At 39.1% G+C, this 22,830-nt stretch overlaps 2 protein-coding genes across 2 annotated transcripts; both read left to right on the forward strand.

Moving 5' to 3' along the window:
* Positions 1–870: 870 nt before the first annotated feature.
* LOC145113078 (uncharacterized) lies at positions 871–2,159 on the forward strand. The gene is made up of 2 exons (XM_079049175.1): positions 871–1,867; positions 1,990–2,159. Exons 1-2 carry the CDS (start codon positions 871–873, stop codon positions 2,157–2,159), a joined length of 1,167 nt encoding a protein of 388 aa, XP_078905301.1.
* A 32-nt stretch (positions 2,160–2,191) lies between these two features.
* Positions 2,192–11,965, forward strand: LOC145113079 (uncharacterized). Its single transcript, XM_079049176.1, has 3 exons — positions 2,192–2,738; positions 2,831–2,946; positions 11,600–11,965. Exons 1-3 carry the CDS (start codon positions 2,192–2,194, stop codon positions 11,963–11,965), a joined length of 1,029 nt encoding a protein of 342 aa, XP_078905302.1.
* Positions 11,966–22,830: the final 10,865 nt, after the last annotated feature.

A 22,830-nucleotide genomic window follows, 5' to 3' on the forward strand; every position in this document is an offset into this window, starting at 1 on the left:
CGACATCCTATTCTTCCGATCACGTTGTCGTCTTTTGCTCTGGTACGACCCTGCTCAACTTCGAACTTCGTCATCGCGTTCTCGAGTTAGAGAAGCCCGTCGTCTCATTCTCAACTTCGAAGCTCGCTCAGGAAACTCGTGTTTGATTCTGCCCCTGCTCCTCCGACGTCGTGTACTGCTCTGGAAAACCTCTAACACCAACTCTTATCATCGACGAAGGTTAGTTCTCCTGGACGACTCAATATTCTCTTTATTGTTGCTTGATTTCACCGGTTCTTGTTCATTATTTGGGCTACTGATTTCCATGCGAGCCAGATTCAAAGTCACGCTACTTTCGTTTGTTCTTTCTTTTGTTGCTTGATTTCACCAGATTCCATGTCAATATTATTATTTGTGAATTGTTATTTGTTAGTGAACATGTGATCGTGCATCATCTATTTGCTTCTGCATCTGTACATGATGTGAAACGATTAGAACCTAGAGTTCTTATCTCACTTTCCAATCTATCTCATTCTGTTTGCAGATGCTTCACTAAATATTTTTTTGAAATTACGTATTGACCTGGGCATTTGTACTTACTTCCATTTCACAGCTTGCAATTGAAAGTGTGTTTCTTGATTGTTCAACATGAATTATTGCTGGGCTCATAGTACAGATGATTGTTTTTCTTGAATTACCTCCTAAAGATGATTGCATAATGATAGTTAGATTTATTCAAAATGGATGTTGTACTTTGTTAATTCATATCTGTGATCCAAAACACTGCATCTGTCAAGAATTTCTAAGCTGTTAATTCATTTTAAGTGTGTTAATTCATTTTAAGTGTGTTAATTCATTTTAACCGTTGGTTATTGTAACAGTTAACAGTCAATGACATCTAATGCTTCGACTACACCATCCGTTGGATCCACCGCCACCGGTGCACATAAACGTAATTCGGATGATGTTGGTTGGGATTATGGTTTTATCCCGGATAAAAGCAACATGGATAGATTGAAATGTATCTTGTGTGGAAAAACATTTAGTGGGGGGATTTATAGAATGAAACAACATATTGCTCATGTGACGGGTAATGTGTCTTCATGTCCAAACTCTACAAAAGATGATCAATTGAAATGTAAAAATTCTCTTAATGAAGGGAAGTTAGAAAAGAAAGTTAAACAAGTGCATAATGAAGGCTTAAGGGTGGAGGCGAGACAAGAATTTCATGAAGTAGAAAGTTCTTTAGGGTCGAAGGAACCAAATGTTATAGGCCCCATGGATAACTTTGCAAACATAATAAACCCCGAAGGAGCTTTGAAGGCGGGAAAGGGAAAAAATGTTGATCTTAACAATATTGTCCCGAAAGAAAGAATATTAACGGTCCATAAATTCATTAGTAGGTGGGGATATGAGAGTGCGATTCCTTTTCATGCCTTTGAAAGGGATAGCTTCAAAATGATGTTGGAGGTTATTGGCCAATTTGGAACTGGGCTTCCTTGTCCTACTAGATATGCTTTAAGTGAGGTTGAAAGAACAAAAAAATTGTTGAAAAAAAACGAAAATGAATGGAAAGAGGATGGATGCTCGATTATGACGGATGCTTGGTCCGATCGAAAGAGGAGAAGCATAATGAATTTATGTGTTAATTCGAAGATGGGTACCATTTTTTTATCTTCAAAAGAATGTTCCAGTGAAGCACATACAAGCCAACACATATATGGGTATGTGGAATCTTTTATACAACAAGTTGGTCCCGAGAATGTTGTTCAAGTTGTGACCGATAATGCCACAAATAATATGGGGGCGGCGAAGTTGCTAAAACAGAAAAGAACATCTATTTTTTGGACATCATGTGCGACACATACCATTAACCTTATGCTTGAAGGTATTTACATTATTTTGTTTATTTATTGTATTTATTATTTTATTTGTTTATTACTTTATTTAGTTTAAAAATGTTTAATTGTATATTATAATTTGTTATTTAATCGTGTTTATTTTTTCAAGGCATCGGAGCACTCCCAAGGTTTAAGAAAATCCTAGATCAAGCAAAGAAACTAACCATATTCATTTATGCTCACCACAAAACCTTGGCGATGATGAGAAGTTACACCAACAAAAAGGAAATTATCCGACCGAGAGTCACAAGATTTGCTTCCGCCTTTCTAACATTATAAAGTTTGTCCGAAAAAAGGAACAACTAAGACATATGTTCTCTAGCAATGAATGGGACGAATGTAAATTTTCCGGTAAGCCTAAAGGGATCACCTCGTATAAAACAGTGACAAGTGTCCAAATTTGGTCCGGTGTGACACAATGTTTAAAGGTGTTCTCCCCTTTGGTGAAAGTCCTTCAAATGGTTGATGCGGATTGGAAGCCCTCAATGGGTTTTGTTTACGGGGAGATTAAAGTTGCAAAAGAAGAAATTATCAAATCTTTGGGTGGAAACGAGAAACATTACAAGCCTATTATAGATATCATAAACACAAAGATGAAAGGTCGGCTAGATTCAACTTTACATTTAACATCTTATCTTTTGAATCCATATTATCATTATAAGGATCCACAACTCCAATATGATCCCAATGTAATGGATGCGGTTCTTGATTTTTTTGATACATTATTTCGTGGAGATTTAGAGATGCAAAGGCAAGTCGTAACTATTGGCTTGCCAAAGTACAAGAAAAAAGTTGATAGATTTAGTTGCGATCTTGCAATTAAACATTGTAAGGTGAACGATGCCGACTTTGATCCGGGTAATTCGTTTTCCTTTTAGTTATCTACTTATCTATTTTATAAAATTTTGATATTTATCGATTAATAACGTGTTTTTTTTTCAAAACCATAGCTAGTTGGTGGGGACTATTTGATGGCACAACTCCTCATTTGACAAAGATTGCAATGATGATTCTTTCTTTAACTAGTAGTTCATCGGGTTGTGAAAGGAATTGGAGCACATTTGATGTAACAACGTAAATTTTCAAAACAATTTTTCATTTTTAAATCATATTTTCAATCATCAAAGACAATATCAACAAACTGTATCCAATGTCATCATAACAAACAAATCCCAGAATCTCAAAACATAATCTCTATGAGTGTGTACGGATCATGCCGGCGCCTTCCCGCGATCCTCGCTAGTACCTGAAACACATAACACAACATCTGTAAGCATAAATGCTTAGTGAGTTCCCCAAAATACCACATACAACACATACGCCTTTCCAGGCCATAACCCTGTAGGATCTTCCGATCCATGTGTCTCAGGGGACTTCCGTCTCAAATCCCGGTAGACCTTCCGGTCCTACCCGTATCGACCTTCCGGTCCGTAACCTCTTGACCTTCCGGTCCATATCATCTTGACCTTCCGGTCCATAGCATCTTGACCTTCTGGTCCTTATCGTACATAACATACATAACACATACATATCACATAACAACATACAGCTCATACATCTCATAGCATATAAGACCTTCCGGTCACACATAGGTACCCTTCCAGGTACAATATAGTGAGAAGACTCACCTCAATGAAGTCGGATAACTCTCGTGCTCAACGTCCCGACCTAGCCTCCTCCTATCATTCAAATAACATCCCCGATCAATATTCTCTCATAGTCTCATCTCTACAGATTGGGTAGAAGGCCATTCTACCCCTCCCTGAACTCTCTTGAATCAGTCTTGACCAGAACCCTAAGGTCAACGAAAGTCAACGGTCAAACTTTGACCCGACTCGTCGAGTGCACATGGGCGACTCGGCGAGTCCATGCGGGTCATCTGAATCCTTCTAGCCTCTCTTGGCTCGTCGAGTCATCCTTCCACTCGACGGGTTTCTCCTCTCACGAATCGCGGGGCCACCCCGACTCGACTCGTCGAGTCCACTTATGGACTCGGCGAGTTGCTTCCATGTTCTTACTCAAATGACCTTCTAAGGTCAGATCTGCTTCCCTAACTATCAGATCTACCCTTCAAGTGCTCAAATGTCATGTAAAGGTGCAACCTTTACGTCCATGCAACCCACATCAAGTCACAAATGGAGAAATAACTCTAAAAATGGCAACTTAGTCTCCAATCTCTCATTTGCTTGCATAAAGCTGAGGGATAGTGACTCTATGGACCTCTCATGGTCCAGATCTGATGCTATTAACACAAAGGAGACCTCCTACTCACTAGATCTTACATATAATGGGGGTAAAAACCCTAAAATCATGAAATCTATCATATCAACATGAAATAGAAAGGATTATACCTCCAGAGATGAAATCTCAAGATGATTAGCCCAGATCCAAGCCCCCTTCACGCTCTAGATTGGTGTTTCCTTCTTTCTTCTAGCAAAACTACACCAAAAGTGATGTATTAACCTCTTCTTGCTCTCAAACTCTCCTACTGCTCTCTCTAGGGTTTCTCTGGGGTGAAGTGGCCGCAAATGGAGGCCATAAAGGCCTTTAAATAGGGCACAGACCCCGAGAATTAGGGTTTCAAATTACAGCGCAGACTCGTCGAGTCCACCCTTTCCGACTCGTCGAGTCCGTTCATTAATCCAGTCAGCACACACGCTCCTACTCGACGAGTCTACGCCTCAACTCGTCGAGTCCCTCCCTTTTTCTCAAAGAATAAAAGATCAAACATAATACCTGGAAATCCGGATGTTACAATTCTCCCCCACTAGAATCAGACTTCGCCCTCGAAGTCTTGCTCCGCAAACAACTCTGGATGCTGCTCCCGCATCTCCAACTCCGGCTCCCAAGTCAGCTCGGATCCTCTCGGATGTTGCCACTGGACCTGCACCAGGGACACCTCCTTGTTCCTCAGAACCTTGATCTTTCGATCCTGGATCGCGATTGGCCTCTCAGCATAATTCAGGCTCGCATCCACCTGAATATCCTCCAGCGGCACCACCGCCGACTCGTCGGCTATACACTTCCTCAACTGAGACACGTGGAAGGTATCATGAATCTGGCTCAACTCCGCAGGTAGCTCCAACGATATGCTACCTTGCCCACCCTCGCGGTCACCCTGAACGGCCTGATATACCGGGGCCCCAACTTGCCCCTCTTCCTGAATCGAATCACTCCTTTCCAAGGAGACACTTTCAGGAGCACGAAGTCTCCCACCTGGAACTCAAGCTCGAATCGTCGCCTATCCGCATAACTCTTCTGGCGACTCTAAGCTGTCAACAACCTCTGCCTGACCTGCTGTATATGCTCAGTCGTCTGAAGCACTATCTCAATGCTGCCCATCACGCGCTTCCCTACCTCTCCCCAGCAAATGGGAGTCCGACATCTCCTACCATACAAAAACTCGAAGGGAGGCATACCAATACTCGAATGGTGGCTGTTGTTATAAGAAAACTCAGCCAACGGCAGATACATGTCCCAACTTCCCCCGAAGTCCAATACACATGCTCGGAGCATGTCCTCAAGCGTCTGAATCGTCCGCTCACTCTGTCCGTCCGTCTGGGGGTGGTATGCAGTACTGAAATGCAGCCTCGTACCTAACTCCTCATGGAACTTCTTCCAGAACCTGGAAGTGAAACGTACATCTCGATCTGACACAATCGAGATCGGTACTCCATGACGCGATATCACGTACAACTCAGCCAGCCTCTCAGCGGAAGAGCTCTCACTGATAGCAAGGAAGTGAGCGCTCTCCGTCAACCGGTCAACGATCACCCAAATTGCATCGACACCCCTCGCGGTCCTTGGCAATTTGGTGATAAAATCCATGGAAATATGTTCCCACTTCCACTGGGGAACCTCAAGTGGCTGCAACTTGCCATGCAGACGTTGGTGCTCGGCCTTAACCCTGCGACAGGTCAAGCACCTCTCAACAAACCATGCAACATCCCTCTTCATACAGGGCCACCAATAGTCTTTCCTCAAATCCAAATACATCTTAGTGGCTCCGGGATGGATCGAGAACCTCGATCTATGCGCCTCCTCCATCAGAATGGTACGTGCCCCGCCTGCATATGGCACCCAAATCCGACCTTGAAAGGTCATTAGCCCTCGGCTATCAGTAACGAACTCAGACACCTGCCCGATCACCCGGTCCCTCTTGCGGTTCTCCGGTATCACGGCCTCTGCCTGGGCCTCCCGAATGGTGTCCAACACCAGAGTCATCACTGTCAGTCGCATACAAATGTCTCGAATCGGGGCACTCTCCGCCCTACGACTCAGGGCATCAGCTACAACATTAGCTTTGCCCGGGTGGTACAGGATCTCACAATCGTAATCCTTTACCACGTCCAACCATCTCCTTTGGCGCATATTCAGATTGGGCTGATCCATCAAATACTTCAAGCTCTTGTGGTCCGTATATATGGTACACCGAACCCCATACAAATAGTGACGCCAGATCTTGAGGGCGAACACCACTGCCCCCAATTCCAGATCGTGGGTGGGATATCTTGTCTCATGAGGCTTCAGCTGCCTCGATGCATACGCTATCACATGCCCCCTCTGCATAAGTACTGCACCCAACCCTAATATCGATGTGTCACAATACACTACAAAATCCTCCATCCCTTCCGGGAGAGCTAACACCGGGGATTCGCATAATCTCTGGCGAAGTGTCTCAAACGAGGTCTGCTGCTCGGGACCCCATGAAAAAGCAACACCCTTCCAGGTCAACCTGGTGAGAGGCACGGCGATCTTAGAGAAATCTCTGATAAATCTTCGATAGTAGCCGGCCAATCCTAGAAAACTTCTGATCTGATGGGTGATCTCGGCACCTCCCACCTCATAACCACCTCAATCTTGGCCGGATCGACCAAAATCCCATTCTGGTTGACGAGATGCCCCAAGAACTGGACCTCCCGTAACCAGAACTCGCACTTGGAGAATTTGGCATAAAGCCTCTCCGTCCTCAATACCCCGAGGATCTCTCTCAGATGCTCCTCGTGCTGCTCTCTAGATCTCGAATACACTAAAATATCATCAATGAACACAATCATCGAACGATCCAACATCGGCCTGCACACCCTATTCATGAGATCCATGAACGCTGCTGGTGCATTGGTGAGCCCGAAAGGCATCACCACGAACTCGTAATGCCCATAACGAGTCCTGAACGTCGTCTTCTGAATATCCTCATCACGCACTCTCGTCTGATGATATCCAGACCTCAGATCAATCTTTGAGAACCAAGACACTCCCTGCAACTGATCGAACAAATCGTCGATCCTCGGTAATGGGTAACGGTTCTTGACCGTCAACTTGTTCAACTCCCGGTAATCAATGCACATCCGGTGTGAACCATCCTTTTTCTTGACAAAAAGGATCGGTGCTCCCCAAGGGGAACTACTCGGTCTAATAAACCCCTTCCACAGCAGCTCTTGAAGCTGCGAGGATAACTCCTGCATCTCTGGCGGCGCAAGGCGATAAGGCGCCTTGGCGATAGGCGCTGCCCCCGGAACCAAATCGATGCGGAACACTACCTGCCTCTCGGGAGGCACACCCGGCAACTCCTCGGGAAAAACATCCGGGAACTCACGCACTATCGGAACGTCATCCATCGAACTTGGCCTCCCAACGGCCTCTCGTGTGTCCATCACATAAGCTTCAAACCCGCTGCAGCCCTGCTGTAAACTCTGTCTCGCTCTGGCAACCGAACAAAACGTTGAACCACATCGGGTACCCTCGTCGTACACCGTAAGTACTCCCCCACTAGGGTCTCGTATCGTCACCAACTGTCGCTCGCAGTCTATAACAGCCCCAAATCGGCTCAACCAATCCATGCCCACTATGACACATATGTCCCCCATTGCAATCGGGACTAGATCTATCGGGAACTCAACACCAAAGATCTCGAGTACACATCCTCGAACTACTTCCGTAGCATACACCGCTCGCTCGTCAGCTATAGAAACTCGCAGAGGTCGACTCAACGCCTCTCGTCGGATACTGATGTACTGACTAAACGCTAAGGAAACAAATGACCGACTCGCACCCGAGTCAAATAACACCAAAGAAGGTACGGAATTCACAAGAAAGGTACCTACGCATATCATAATATAAGCACAACACCTCATACTCAGAATAAATAAATGATAGAATACATACCAGCCACGACATCGGGCGCTGCGCGGACCTCCTCCGCTGTCAACTGAAAGGCTCTCCCGCGAGCCTTCGGTGCATCGGCCTTCACCGGCCGAACCTCAGTAGCTCGCACGGCGGCAGGGGCATATCCCTGCGGTGCTCCCTGTGCTGTCCCCCGCAGTTGCGGACACTCGGCCTTCCGATGGCCTGTCTGGTTGCAATGAAAGCAAACCATGAACCCCTTGGGGCAATCCTTGGCGATATGCCCCTCCTTGCCACATTTGTAGCAAGCACCCGATCGACACACCCCGTCATGTCCCTTGCCGCACTTTCCGCAAGTGCGGCCTTTCTGGTCTCCAGATCTAGAATCGGCGGGCTTTGCCCGCTTGGCTGCCGGTTGAGACTGTGTCGGCCGCCGATCCATCCCCTGAGACTCGGCCTCCTCCCTCTTTCGAGCATTTGCCTGGAGCTCAACAAATGTCTGGTAAGTCGAGTTCGACACGAACTCCCGAATATCCCTCCTCAAAACGCCCAAATACCGGCTCATGCGTGCCTGCTCAGTAGACACCTGCTCAGGGCAGAACATCGCCCTCTCATGAAACTTCCTGGTAACCACAGTAACCGAATCAGTACCCTGCTTGAGGGTCAAGAACTCCTGAACCAACCGTTCCCTCTCCACTGGGGGAACATACTCGTCTCTGAACATGGTGGTGAACCTCTCCCAGGTCACCGCTGAAATCTCTGCAAGAGTGAAGCTCGCCGTCACGATCTTCCACCAGTCCTTCGCTCCCAAGCGAAGCTGGTTCAACGCGAACCGTACCCTCAGATTCTCCGGACATGAACACGTGTAGAAGCATCCCTCGATATCGGAAATCCATCTCATCGTAGCGATCGGATCCTGCGTCCCATCAAACTCTGGTGGCTTCGTGTTGCTGAACTCTCGAAACAACAACGAGTCACCTCCCTGAGGCCTGGCAGTAATCACAGCTGCAGTAGCTGCAGCAGCCGCAGCCTCAGTCACCGCTGCGTACCGCTCATCAAAAGTCTCAATCAATGTGGTCTTGATAGACCCAAACATCTCCGGAATCTCGGCTCGAATCGCCGCCGCCACCTCATCGTGGATCATCTGACGAAGCTCCTCGTCACTCACGCCGCTCGGCTCAGGTCTGTGGCGTGTCCCAACCATGATGTCTCTAAAATACAACATAATAATATCAGAGACTCGCTCGAGCATACTCGCACTCGATAACTCAACCCTACTTGTTCCTTAGTACCCAAAGGATTCTTACTTAGAGTGCGCACTGCTCCGGTGTCTTCAGTAGTATGGGCCCTATACTACCGTCGACACCGCATCAGTATTCACCCTAAGTCCTCCTCCTTGGATCCCAGATCACAAGCACCCTACATCTCGCTGGCATAGGCTACCGTTTGGTAGACCTCTTATAAGCTCCTTACTGCTATCTACTCACTCTCAAGCATCACATAGCATCAGAAATCTCCCTAGGCTAAGGCATCACAAATCAGGCCACTCTAGTCCTAATATGAATACCTAGCCTACTCTAGCATGCATATCATAACATATCTCATAGCACATAATATAAGGGTATTTTGGGAAATCACCGTTCGGGCGCTGGCTGATCGTACACACTGCTCCTTTCTACTTTTCTCATAATCTTTTACTCTATTAGAAAAATTGTTCCTTTTTATGAAAAACTTTCCGAAATCCTCAGTTTGAGTTCAGATACGCCCGAAGGTGCATCCGAATCCCTCAAACCAAGGCTCTGATACCAACTTGTAACAACGTAAATTTTCAAAACAATTTTTCATTTTTAAATCATATTTTCAATCATCATAGACAATATCAACAAACTGCATCCAATGTCATCATAACAAACAAATCCCAGAATCTCAAAAATAATCTCTATGAGTGTGTACGGATCATGCCGGCACCTTCCCGCGATCCTCGCTAGTACCTGAAACACATAACACAACATATGTAAGCATAAATGCTAAGTGAGTTCCCCAAAATACCACATACAACACATACGCCTTTCCAGGCCATAACCCTATAGGATCTTCCGATCCATGTGTCTCAGGGGACTTCCGTCCCAAATCCCGGTAGACCTTCCGGTCCTACCCGTATCGACCTTCCGGTCCGTAACCTCTTGACCTTCCGGTCCATATCATCTTGACCTTCCGGTCCATAGCATCTTGACCTTCCGGTCCTTATCGTACATTACATACATAACACATACATATCACATAACAACATACAGCTCATACATCTCATAGCATATAAGACCTTCCGGTCACACATAGGTACCCTTCTAGGTACAGTATAGTGAGAAGACTCACCTCAATGAAGTCGGATAACTCTCGTGCTCAACGTCCCGACCTAGCCTCCTCCTATCATTCAAATAACATCCCCGATCAATATTCTCTCATAGTCTCATCTCTAAAGATTGGGTAGAAGGCCATTCTACCCCTCCCTGAACTCTCTTGAATCAGTCTTGACCAGAACCCTAAGGTCAACGAAAGTCAACGGTCAAACTTTGACCCGACTCGTCGAGTGCACATGGGCGACTCGGCGAGTCCATGCGGGTCATCTGAATCCTTCTAGCCTCTCTTGGCTCGTCGAGTCATCCTTCCACTCGACGGGTTTCTCCTCTCACGAATCGCGGGGCCACCCCGACTCGACTCGTCGAGTCCACTTATGGACTCGGCGAGTTGCTTCCATGTTCTTACTCAAATGACCTTCTAAGGTCAGATCTGCTTCCCTAACTATCAGATCTACCCTTCAAGTGCTCAAATGTCACGTAAAGGTGCAACCTTTACGTGCATGCAACCCACATCAAGTCACAAATGGATAAATAACTCTAAAAATGGCAACTTAGTCTCCAATCTCTCATTTGCTTGCATAAAGCTGAGGGGTAGTGACTCTATGGACCTCTCATGGTCCAGATCTGATGCTATTAACACAAAGGAGACCTCCTACTCACTAGATCTTACATATAATGGGGGTAAAAACCCTAAAATCATGAAATCTATCATATCAACATGAAATAGAAAGGATTATACCTCCAGAGATGAAATCTCAAGATGATTAGCCCAGATCCAAGCCCCTTTCACGCTCTAGATTGGTGTTTCCTTCTTCCTTCTAGCAAAACTACACCAAAAGTGATGTATTAACCTCTTCTTGCTCTCAAACTCTCCTACTGCTCTCTTTAGGGTTTCTCTGGGGTGAAGTGGCCGCAAATGGAGGCCATAAAGTCCTTTAAATAGGGCACAGACCCCGAGAATTAGGGTTTCAAATTACAGCGCGGACTCGTCGAGTCCACCCTTTCCGACTCGTCGAGTCCGTTCATTAATCCAGTCAGCACACGCGCTCCTACTCGACGAGTCTACGCCTCAACTCGTCGAGTCCCTCCCTTTTTCTCAAAGAATAAAAGATCAAACATAATACCTGGAAATCCGGATGTTACATTTGAAGGGGTTAGTAATATAAAGCATTAAATTTATATTTTATAAAATTTAAATATTAAGCATGTTTAAAGTATTTGTTGTCTTTAAATTTGTAGGTACATACGAAGAAACGAAATAGATTGGAGACAAGCAAATTGAACAATCTTGTTTATGTTCAATTCAATGCTAATTTAATGGAAAAAAACAAAAGGAGAAAAGATAGAAACATGGAAGTGCTATTAGCAAATCATTCTCTCTCGGCTCAAGAATGGATTGTTGATTGCGATGATTGTGATGTAGATGAAGTAGACCCAAAAACGGTTGATGAAGCTCTAGCAACCGATGTTAGTCAAGCACCCCGAGAAAGTCCAAGAACGAGGGAACTTTTAGATGAAGATTTCGAGTCCGAAAGTGAGGAGCAAGTGTTAGAAGAAGACGAATACGAGTCGGATGGGGTTCAAATAATGGAAGTATGCGGATAAGATTAGAAGAAAATGTGTGTTTATTTTTGAGTTATTTAAACTTATTAATGGACTTGTTGGATGATGAGTTTGTGTTTTAGTTAAACTTATTAAACTTTTATGCTTATTTTGGATGATGATTTGTTGTGCTTCTTAAACTTATTAAGTTATTATTAAACTTTTATCCTTATTTACTTATATTTTTAAGATTAAACTTAGATTTATAAATTTTTGAATAATTTTCTTAATAATTAATGGTATCCGATTAATCCCCGCCTAGCCGATTAATCCCTATACCCCAGTCCACCGACTAGCTAACGTCTAGCGTTTTCTACAACCTTGATTTTTGGTAAATTATAGGGACCAAATTTATAGTCACTTTAGTATTTTCATATTTATTAAAAATCAAATAAAAAAACATATTTTGTACCAATAATATAGATGGGAAACTTTTTGAATTTTATTAACAATTTTCATTTTGAATTTTACAAACAATTTTCATCAAACTAAGTAGACTAAATTTCAAGTTCACTTTTTTTCTTCAAAGATGTTGACCATTTTGTATGATATATTGATTTAAGAATTTAATATCTCTTGGCTAGGCAGAGTGGGATAAGGCAATGCTCGACATGTCCGAGTTGACCTCATTAAACATCGCACCATCAACTTGGCATGCCGAGTTCGATGGCCAAACTCGGTGAGGGTATACCGATGAGAGAGAGCATATTTTTCCTTTTGTTTACCATTAAACAAACATTACAATTTCAAAAAACACCTTATTTTTCAAAAAAAAAAATCCCATTTTTCAAAATACAAACGTTTTTTTATTTTTTTATTTTTTTTATTTTTTTTAATTTTAAATTGTAAACATTACCTTAACTACTATAAATACTAACATCTTTTATTATTTTCACCACATTTAAACATTCTTAATTCAACTATCATAACATTTTTTTAATTTTTATTATCTTCAAAACCTCATCTCTAAAAAATGGCTCATGTTTGGACAACAGATGAAGAGAGTATATTGGCTCGTTCATGGTTCGATGTATCTGAAAAGTCAATCAACATTAGCGTTGATAGGCCTACTTTCTGGCTGGAAGATCCAACCGCGAAGCTAGTAAACCTCGAAGTAAAGATCAACTCTTCTCCAAATGGAGAAATGCAAACACAGTTATAGTACAATATTTCTTAAGATGGGGCATGAAGTAGTGAATGGTGAAAATGAAAATACTTTTTTTATCGATGCACTTGAGACTTTCTGTGAAGAAACTAATAAACCTTTTTGGTTTGTTGAGTTTTAGCAAGTTGTGAGGCGGACAACAAATGACGTCAACATTTCGAATGAACTTGTATTGTGTTTTATTTTAATCTGAAGTCTGTTTTAATGTTTAACATGTTTTAGTTTCTAGTGTCTTGTGTGTTTTTAATTTTAAGTTTGTTGTCTTTTAATTTCAAATGTATTTTGTTTTTGGTATTTTAATGAACATTTTAGTTATATATATATATATATATATATATATATATATATATATATATATATATATATATATATATATATATATCCCTCCTAAATGACAAGATGTTTAAGAAGTGTGACAAAAATTAGGCGACACATACGTTACTACATTTTTGGCGTGACGAACGTGACATATATTGTTAATTAAAAAACAAGAAACACTTTAATGTTAACTCAAAGTGCTTAATGTTTGCCAAAATATTTAATACTATCCTTTATTGAAGATTGAATCTGAAACAAATAAAAATAAAACATCAACAAACCAACACGTATGTCTTATGCGAATGTCATGACCTTTGCCAATATAAGAAAAAAAAGGTAGGCCATTGTCTATTTGTTTTATTAAGACAAATAAAAGCTAATTAACTACTTGTTAGCTGTCAATTGTTATGCAATAATTTTTTAAACTTTAATTAGATAAAATTACATAAACGGTCCTATGTTTCACAAAAATTTACTACTAAATTTTTAACTATTTATGAGGATAAACAACGTAATTTCATTTTTTGCATAATTAGTCATTGACCAATATAAAATGTATTTTTTCCGTGTTCAATATATATTTATTTATTTATTTATTTATTTATTTTCGGTTTGTATATGACCATCTTAGATCATCTTCATTTCCTTCGAATATAGGTTCAAATGTAGATTGACATCTATTGTGTGGTCGTGTGGACAATGTTATTCTGTGACAATGACAAATAAAATAAGTTGTTTGATAATATGAATACGTTCAATCTTACATAACTATTGTCATTAACACGCATTCTCACTAATTAAATCGTTTATAAGGTTATTATAAACTTTTTATTACTATTCTCATTCTGTCAGAATGTTGTCAGAATGTTTATTGTGTCGTATTTTGTCAGAATGAAAATAAGTGAAAAACGATGTTTGAGAACAAAAATGAATAAGAATTAGTGAGAATGCATGAAAATAACGATATTTTTGTAAGATTTAACGTATTCGCATTACTAAACAACTTATTATCTTAGTAATTCTTAAAGAATAACATTGTCCACACGTCCGCACAATAATTGTTCATCCACATTATAACCTAGCCCTATATATATATATATATATATATATATATATATATATATATATATATATATATATATATATATATATATATATAGAGAGAGAGAGAGAGAGAGAGTAAAAAATAGAATAATAATATTTCATTATTATAACTTATATAGATTATAAATACACGACTTATATTAATTAACTTATATTAATTAACTTTTAACAAATATATATTCTATCTTTTTTTCTTTACAACAATATATGTTATCTTACTTTTTATTCTAAAAAGTATATTCATAGTATATTTTATTTATAAATTACATAGATCGTCAAACACCCGACTTATATTAATTAGCTTTTAACACACATACACATATATATATATATATATATATATATATATATATATATATATATATATACCCTTTTCAATTAATATTTTGTTAGCTCATTTGTGAGAATGATGTTGATTTTGTATAAAATATCTGAGGATTAGTAACCTCTTATGAGGTTAGTCCGGAAAGAACTAAATCCCTTTACAAACACTCGATCACTTCCTACCCCCGCAAAGCGGGGATTCTTCACTAGTTTTTATTAACGATATCTCTCGCCTCCCGAGGCAATTTGAAAGACTTTTAGTATCCCGTTTTCTCAAATCCACACTTTTTTGATGGCTCTGCAGGTGCATCTCCCAAATCAGCATATGGTTCAGTGATTATGATATGATGACTAGCATTGTTGACATGGAGGGAGATAAGAGATCAATGTTAATTGTTTTTTTTTTCTGAAAAATAAAGAAGATATCACTGCGAGACTATATAAGTACAAAGTTTTTCAAAAAAATTTATGTGGAATCTGAGCTCGAGTCATTGGAATCCTCGAAAACAATGATTAATTTGAGGTCGTTTGGTTTCTTTTAATGCCACTGAAGGGGAGCAATACTACTTTCACATGCTTTTATTGCAAATTAGTGACTGTATATGTTTTGAAGATTTCTACACTATCAACGACATAAAACACTCAACTATTTGTGCAAAAGAATTAATCGCATCTAGAAACTAATTTCTGAGAAAAACTATTCGCACCCGTCGCTTGGAATGGGTAAACGGCTAGCATATATATATATATATATATATATATATATATATATATATATATATATATATATAGGCTTAGGTTATTCTATTCAAAGTAATTATTGTATTATTGTATGCATAAATGTAGGCCAATCATTTTACTTATTTTAAGAAAGTGATTAATACATATTATTTAATTAAATATAATTGAAAAATTCCATCTAATTTAACTAGAAGGGTATTTTAGTCAGTTAACATAGATTTAATAAAGGAAATTTGCATATTTTAAGGGATCAAAGATTCTATTAATTTTAAAAATCCGATTTTACAAATTATAAGGTTTTTAGTTCGGACATTCTGACAGAATATGTTTGAGTATGTTCAAAAATAACAAAATTTCTTGTAGAATAACAAAGTTCTCGAACCATCAATTGAAGAATTAAAACAAAAATTACATTAATTCTTATAGAATACATGTAACATTTGCTAAGAATTACATTTATTTTTAAAGAATAAAACTAAAAAAAATTTCAAATCGGGAAAAAAAACATCAAAATCTAACAAAGACACTAATACATTCTAAAAGAATAATGTTGCTAAGAATCACTTTCAATTCCATGGTCCATTCTTCAAGCATCAGCTGCTTCTGTGGAAACAAATCCAATGCATAAATCAGTGAGAAAAATATCCATATTCCATTCCAACAGAATTGGAATTCGTGATTCCGTTCTGATAGAATTGGAATTCAAGATTCAGTTACGGTATGCATTCTGTTAGAGTAGGTTGATTTTTCCGGGGAGAATCTGAATCATTTGGTTGTTGCTATTGTTGTTGCAATGGGAAGTTGTACCCTTAGACCATAACATACATTCAATGGATCACCTGTATAGATACACAATTCAGTTTTGTTTTTAAGTTAAATAAGAAAAATACAATCAATTTTGTCCCAATTTTCTAATTTAGTTATGCAGAATTGACAACAATCAAGAATATACTTATAATTTGTAAGGTTCTTCTAAATTCCAAACCAAGACTTTTCACAAACACTTGGAATGCAAAAATCAAAGACTTCATTTGAAGCTAGACCCATTACATTAGAAAGAGACATACAAGGATTTGAGGAGGGATTTGATGAGTATGTTTCTCCAATCACAATATGCCGATTTCATTCATCATCACATTAACTATAGCAAACATTTTGGATCTAAAGTCATGGTTTTGATCTAAGGATTTGAGTTTCTAAATCTAATCCCATCATAAAATTACGAACACGCAAATTAACAAGTCCCACTACTTTTAATCACAATAGAGCAGTAATACATGAATATTTCACTAGAAGAAACTTAAAATCACAATTAACTAAATCAGTGATTACTCACATGAGTTATTAAGGAATACGATGAATCGAAGACTTGTAAACAACCGCGTTCAATCGAGCAAACCTACACAGAAACCAATTTCAGAATACAAAGAATTCATGAATCCTGTTTGTTGAAAATCCGTATTAACAGATCGAAGAACAAAGAAACATAGAAAAGAAGAAAGATTTATGCATCAATTGATAGAACAACAAATAAATATAACAGAAACCATGGAAAAGAAGAAAGAGTGAAAGCTAGTAAAAAATCGACATCAGGGAGGACTCGACAACAGGAAAAATCGGACAAAAACGAACCTTAGCTGGTGAGTGCGACAACAGGGGCGACCGATTAAAGATGATCGAATCAGGGGAGGGTGTTGATTGGGCGGTTGCAGAATCCCTTGCTTTCGCGACTTTGCTGGTGGAGGGGAATCACGTGAGGTTGAGTGGTCAGGATGTTGAGAGAGGTACTGTCCCAGAGCTTCCGTCATAGCTCCTCCCTACTGAGACTCCCGATCTCAGCGCTAAACACGAGAACAAGTACCGAAGTCGCTTTCTCATCCCCCCTTGCGATCGATCGAAATGTCCCGCTCTATGAAGAACACGATGAAGGGCAAACCCACAAAGGGTCGTTGGTGTCGATTTGTTCAATTTAGGGTTTTCAGAATCGGTTTTTAGATAAAGAGGGGAACGAGATTTAAACTGGAGAGATACCATGATTCTAGGGATTAATTTTGGAAGTTATTAAACAAATGACTAAATTACCCTTATTTATTTATTTAATTATTTAATTTTTATTTAATTTTGATTGGCCCACATTTATGCATACAATAACACAATACTTAGTTTAAACAAATGAACCTAGCTATATATATATATATATATATATATATATATATATATATATATATATATATATATATATATGTTTTATTGCAACAATATATATTATCGTATTTATAGGATATATATATTAAGTATAAGCTTTTATAACATATGTTACAATATTTCAAATTTTTAATATGTATTTAATTTTATATATGAATTCGTTCTATAAATATTAAACTTTATATTTATGATTATTAATATAATTTAATATACAATAAGATATTATAAATATTAAATATTGCATTTTAAATTATAACTAAAAAACAAAAAACAAAAAATTTATAAAATAAAAAAGGATGGACTAGAATCAACAACCAAAACGTTAACTCTATTTTTGGAGAAACGAATAGTGTTACTCCATATTTGGACTAATACTATTCATTTATCCAAAAATGAGGCAGAAATAGAGGCAAAAAGTGAAGGAAAAAATTAACATTTGTGGATGGGTTGGAGTTGCTTTAACTTTGATCTTAATATTAAAATAATAGGGCCAACATAACATACACTTATATCCGTGTAACATTCGGTTTCTTGGAGATATTTAATTTTAATGTATTTGGATTTTAGGAGTGACCACGTCGTGGTGATGACATCCCACGACGTGGCAATGCTAAAAGTTTCGCGAATCATTTGTTGATCCCCACAACGTGGCATCTATTGGCCACGACGTGGCGACCCGCTGACCTGATAACCCTAATTTTTTGGGTATGTAAGGAAAGTGGGGAGGCTAGTGTTGCCCATCTTCAACCTCCATCACTCTCAAGCCCAAAAGCCAAACCCTAACCCACCTTGAAGCTTTTGAGCTCATTTTCAAGCATTCTTAGGGATTTTGAAGGAAGTAGAAGAAGATTGAGTGCAAGAAGCAAGCAAGCAACACTCTCCAATCTCTGGAATTAGGGATGAGCATCGCAACCGGCCGGAACCAGAACCGGCCCGGGAACCGAACTTGGTGGAAAATAGGAACCGAACCGGACTGTCGGTTCTACCGGTTCCGGTTCCTATCGGTTTTTGTCGTGTCTTCAATGTTGGAACCGATCCTCAACAAATAGCAACATACGGTTCTGGTTTTTTCCGGTTCTATCAGTTTCGGTTCCTACCGGTTCCCGGTTCCAAAAATCCACAAGAATATCGTCCCGGTCCCGACCCGATCGGTTCTATCCGGTTCCGGTACCGGTTCCCCGATCTAAATGCTCATCCCTATCTGGAATCATAATAATGGATCATTTGTAAGGATCCTTAATCTTGTTTTTCATCTTTTCTCTATGGATCTAGAGTTATCTTGCATGATTAAACTCTTTAATGGATTTTGAGTGAAGCAAAGTGATAAAGTTTTCAACTTTATGACTATTAGGAGTCCCAAGGACACTATACTTTGTTGATCTGATAAATGGTTGTAGTTTGGGATCCTTGCATGAGTTTAGGTCCCTTTTCTACTTTTTGACCTAGATTTGATGGAGGACATGCATGGGGCATGCATGTCCATTCAGTTTACATTTTTAGGGATCAATAGGACCCCTAGATGCTTTTTGGAAAGTTTGGACAAAAGGCTTTACAGATTAAGGACCTTGGAAATTTTTTTCCTTCAGACGCTTTCCCACAATGCGACAATAGGGTGCCACGACGTGGCGATAGGGTTTTCTACAACTAGTTTAAGACTGTCTCTGCCATGACGTGATGCTTTGGACCAAGGCGTGGCTATGAATTTTGGTACATCTCTGGGTTATCCGATACCAGGTTCAGATCGGGTTGAACCCATCAGCCATGATGTGGTCCAAGGATGGCTACGAGGCGGAGGTCCATTGAGATTGAATTTGAATTTGACTTTGACGTGGACTTTGACTTTTGATTTGCGTTAACTTTTGGTCAACCCCTAGTTTTGGAAGGAAATCTAAGGGTGTACCTTGTATGGATGTATAGGTGGTTTATAGCATCTATATTCGCAGTAGTAGGAGCGATAGTGGTTGATCATCGTTTGTTAGGTGTGTCTCTTCACTGTACCCAGGGGTCAAAGGCACCAATGCCGGCCCATTGGACTATGTTTGTAGGATGATAGTTGTCTTTGTGACACTTGTTGATATGCCTGTATGTGCTTGTTATCTTTGTGACTCTTGCTGATATGATTGTATGCTTAGCTATAGGGGATGAAATAGACCCAATACCGGTTGAAAGATACCGAAGGGGGTGAAATAGACCAAGTACCCGTTGAAAGATACTGAAGGGGGTGAAATAGACCCAATACTAGTTGAAAGATACTGAAGGGGGTGAAATAGACCTAGTTTTAGTTTCGAGATGTTATGTATGTTTGGTATGGAGTATTTTGGGGGAAACTCATTAAGCTCTGTGCTTACTATTTTGGTCACAAAACGATCAAATGCAGTTCGACCAAATTTATATGAGAGGTTGTGGTGTTAGTGAAATGTAAGTATAAAATAATGATCAAAGTGAGACAAGTGAGTTACAAGGAAAGACCTTGATCCTTTATAGGATCTCCGACATAAAACCTTGGGAGGTGATAATGATCACCTGCCTTGTTGTGTTTTATTGATTTAAATCTAAGGATACAAAGATTATGAAAGTAATACGAGTAAAAGTGTAGTAATCAAGCTAATCGTGCATGTAGTGTGTAATTTACATGTGCTATTTATAGTCTAAGCTAATCAACAAGAAGTCCGAGATTTCTGGGATCCTCCTTGAACAATTATTTGCACGTTGTTTGACTTGGTATGCCCGGTTCTTAAGCTTGGTTGAAGTGGTTCTCCATTGATAATAAGTCTTGTGTTGACTAATTCTACGCATGTGAGAAAACGAGAGAAAAATATAGTCGTTATAAGTGTTAGGAAATATTAGTAATAATAATCAGGATCCTGCGATATATTTAAGGATCCTGAGGTTTCAGTAACATTAAGGATCCTAAATATGATTTTGGATCCTGCCCCTAACACTTACAGTTTTATGTTTATGGATTCAGGTACTTCCAGTTCGAAAGGGAAGGGTACGACATGATCGCACCGCAACCTCCATCATTCCATATTTTATGACATGATTTGTACTCTGATAACTATTTTATACATTATCACATTTTGATGGATTTGAAATGGATGAATGATGTTTCTGTTGGTTTTAAAATGAAATTTTTACATAGAAAATTTTGGGACGCTACACTTCTGCTCTCTCTCTTCATAACCCACGACAACTCGCAGACCTCTTCGCCTTCATCCCACTGACGATCATCTTCCTTACTTCTCTGGAGAACCCCCATAGTCTTTATTCTATTGTGTTTTAGTTTGCTCGCCACTGACGTCTTCCTCCTTTCTCCAACCATCTCCTTCCCCACTCCACCATCCACCAACACCACTATCATCATCCCAACACCGATATGTATGATCATAAATCCCTCTGGAATTACAAAAGCTCCAAAACCAGTAGGCCACCACTTCTCAAATCCCTTAATTTATGCTCACATTCCTATGTCCTCTTTGTTTTTTCTGTATATATGCTCGCAACTTTGGGTTTCACTCTCCTAAATAGTTTATAATTTGTAATCAGGTTTTCGCTTCCCCTTCAATTGCACACCACCATACATATTTTTTCCTCGTTTGACAATTTATTGCACCACAATGTCGATAAAAAACAGAATCATGAAAAATTTGATATCTAATGATTACCTAGATGGAAACCCCTTATTTTGGATGGGAAAAGTATTCTTGGGGTTGTTAGTGTTGGGATCTATGTAGAGGAGAATAAAAGGAGGTGGGATTTTTTTGGTATTGGTAATTAGATCTTACCATATGGTTATGGGGTAAACTTTGGTAGGGGTGGTATTGCAGTCGCAATCTACAAGGGAGGAATAAAAGGTGGAAGGTGCGTTGATGGTGGTGATGCTCCTTTGTTTGATTGATAGAATGTGAGGAGAGTTAGAATAGAGTGTGGTTGTGTTGATTGGAGACAAAGTAGCAAGCAATGAAGGCTGAAGAAGAAAATGTTTCTAGTGGGGTCCTACTTAAGAAGCCAATTAATATTTCTAGTAATAACATTATGTAAAAAAGGTAAAAAAAATTAAAAGGACAAAGAAGTCAATTTATATGGGTCGGTGACCAACCATATAAGGTTTTGAAACCACAAGGACCATCAATGTTAAAAAAATTAAAAATCGAAGTAGTGATTTTTTATAAAACAGATGCACCATTTATGTAATTTGTGTTTTAAATTATGCTTTGTTATGGTTATGTAATTTAGTAATTGAAGTTTTGTTTCATATATATATATATATATATATATATATATATATGGGGAAAATAAAAAAGAAAATAACATTGTTCCTCAAAGTAATCTGTCAAAAAAATTAGAAAATGAAAGAGAGTTTGTCATACTTTTAACATTAGTGTTAGTGGTACACATATATTTGTTAAAATCAAGGATTGTTATTCGAATGTTTTCATTGCATTTTGACTCTTAATAACTATTCATTTAACGGTTGAATTTGTATAGAGAAGTTTTAATAAAATTGGAGTTGCTAAAGAGTTCTTAAGGCCATCAACGCCATAAATAGGTTAAATAGTCTCTCAATTTGATGTGTGGAAAAGGATATGTTTGACCATATCGATATTGATACTAATCTTGCTAATTTACATTTCTAAAAGCCTAAAGAAGTGTTTTTTACATAAACTAATGTGGATTATATTTTATCCAAGTTACATTGTCTTGGTGTATACAATTGTAAATGCATTTTTGTTATTTATTTTAATATAAGCGAATGTTTTACGCCTTTGATGGATCTTTTTTTTTGTACGCTCAAAATATGTTTAAACCGGCCTTGATATCAAGTAGGTTCACATACCTTAAGTCTTTATCTCGAAAAGTTATCAACAACTCTAAACTCAAGAATCACATATATTATAATCTTTGAAATTAACTCATATTTTAATCCTATCAAATTTAAGACGCAGTCATTTAAATGGTCCCCATAGTTTACAAAATAAACCAAATGTAGCCCATATGCCTTTTTTTACTA

This window comes from Lactuca virosa, chromosome 5 (assembly GCF_052849685.1).
Source record: "Lactuca virosa cultivar CGN04683 chromosome 5, Lactuca_virosa_CGN04683_v6, whole genome shotgun sequence".
NCBI lineage: Eukaryota > Viridiplantae > Streptophyta > Magnoliopsida > Asterales > Asteraceae > Lactuca > Lactuca virosa.

What these genes read in the sequence shown, in the direction of transcription:
- LOC145113079 (XM_079049176.1), top strand. Translation starts at nt 2,192, where the DNA reads ATGTTCTCTAGCAATGAATGGGACGAATGTAAATTTTCCGGTAAGCCT. An exon ending in CGATGCCGACTTTGATCCGG is followed by an intron (nt 2,739 to 2,830) that starts GTAATTCGTTTT and finishes TCAAAACCATAG; the next exon opens with CTAGTTGGTGGGGACTATTT. An exon ending in GGAATTGGAGCACATTTGAT is followed by an intron (nt 2,947 to 11,599) that starts GTAACAACGTAA and finishes TTAAATTTGTAG; the next exon opens with GTACATACGAAGAAACGAAA.
- LOC145113078 (XM_079049175.1), top strand. Translation starts at nt 871, where the DNA reads ATGACATCTAATGCTTCGACTACACCATCCGTTGGATCCACCGCCACC. An exon ending in CATTAACCTTATGCTTGAAG is followed by an intron (nt 1,868 to 1,989) that starts GTATTTACATTA and finishes TATTTTTTCAAG; the next exon opens with GCATCGGAGCACTCCCAAGG.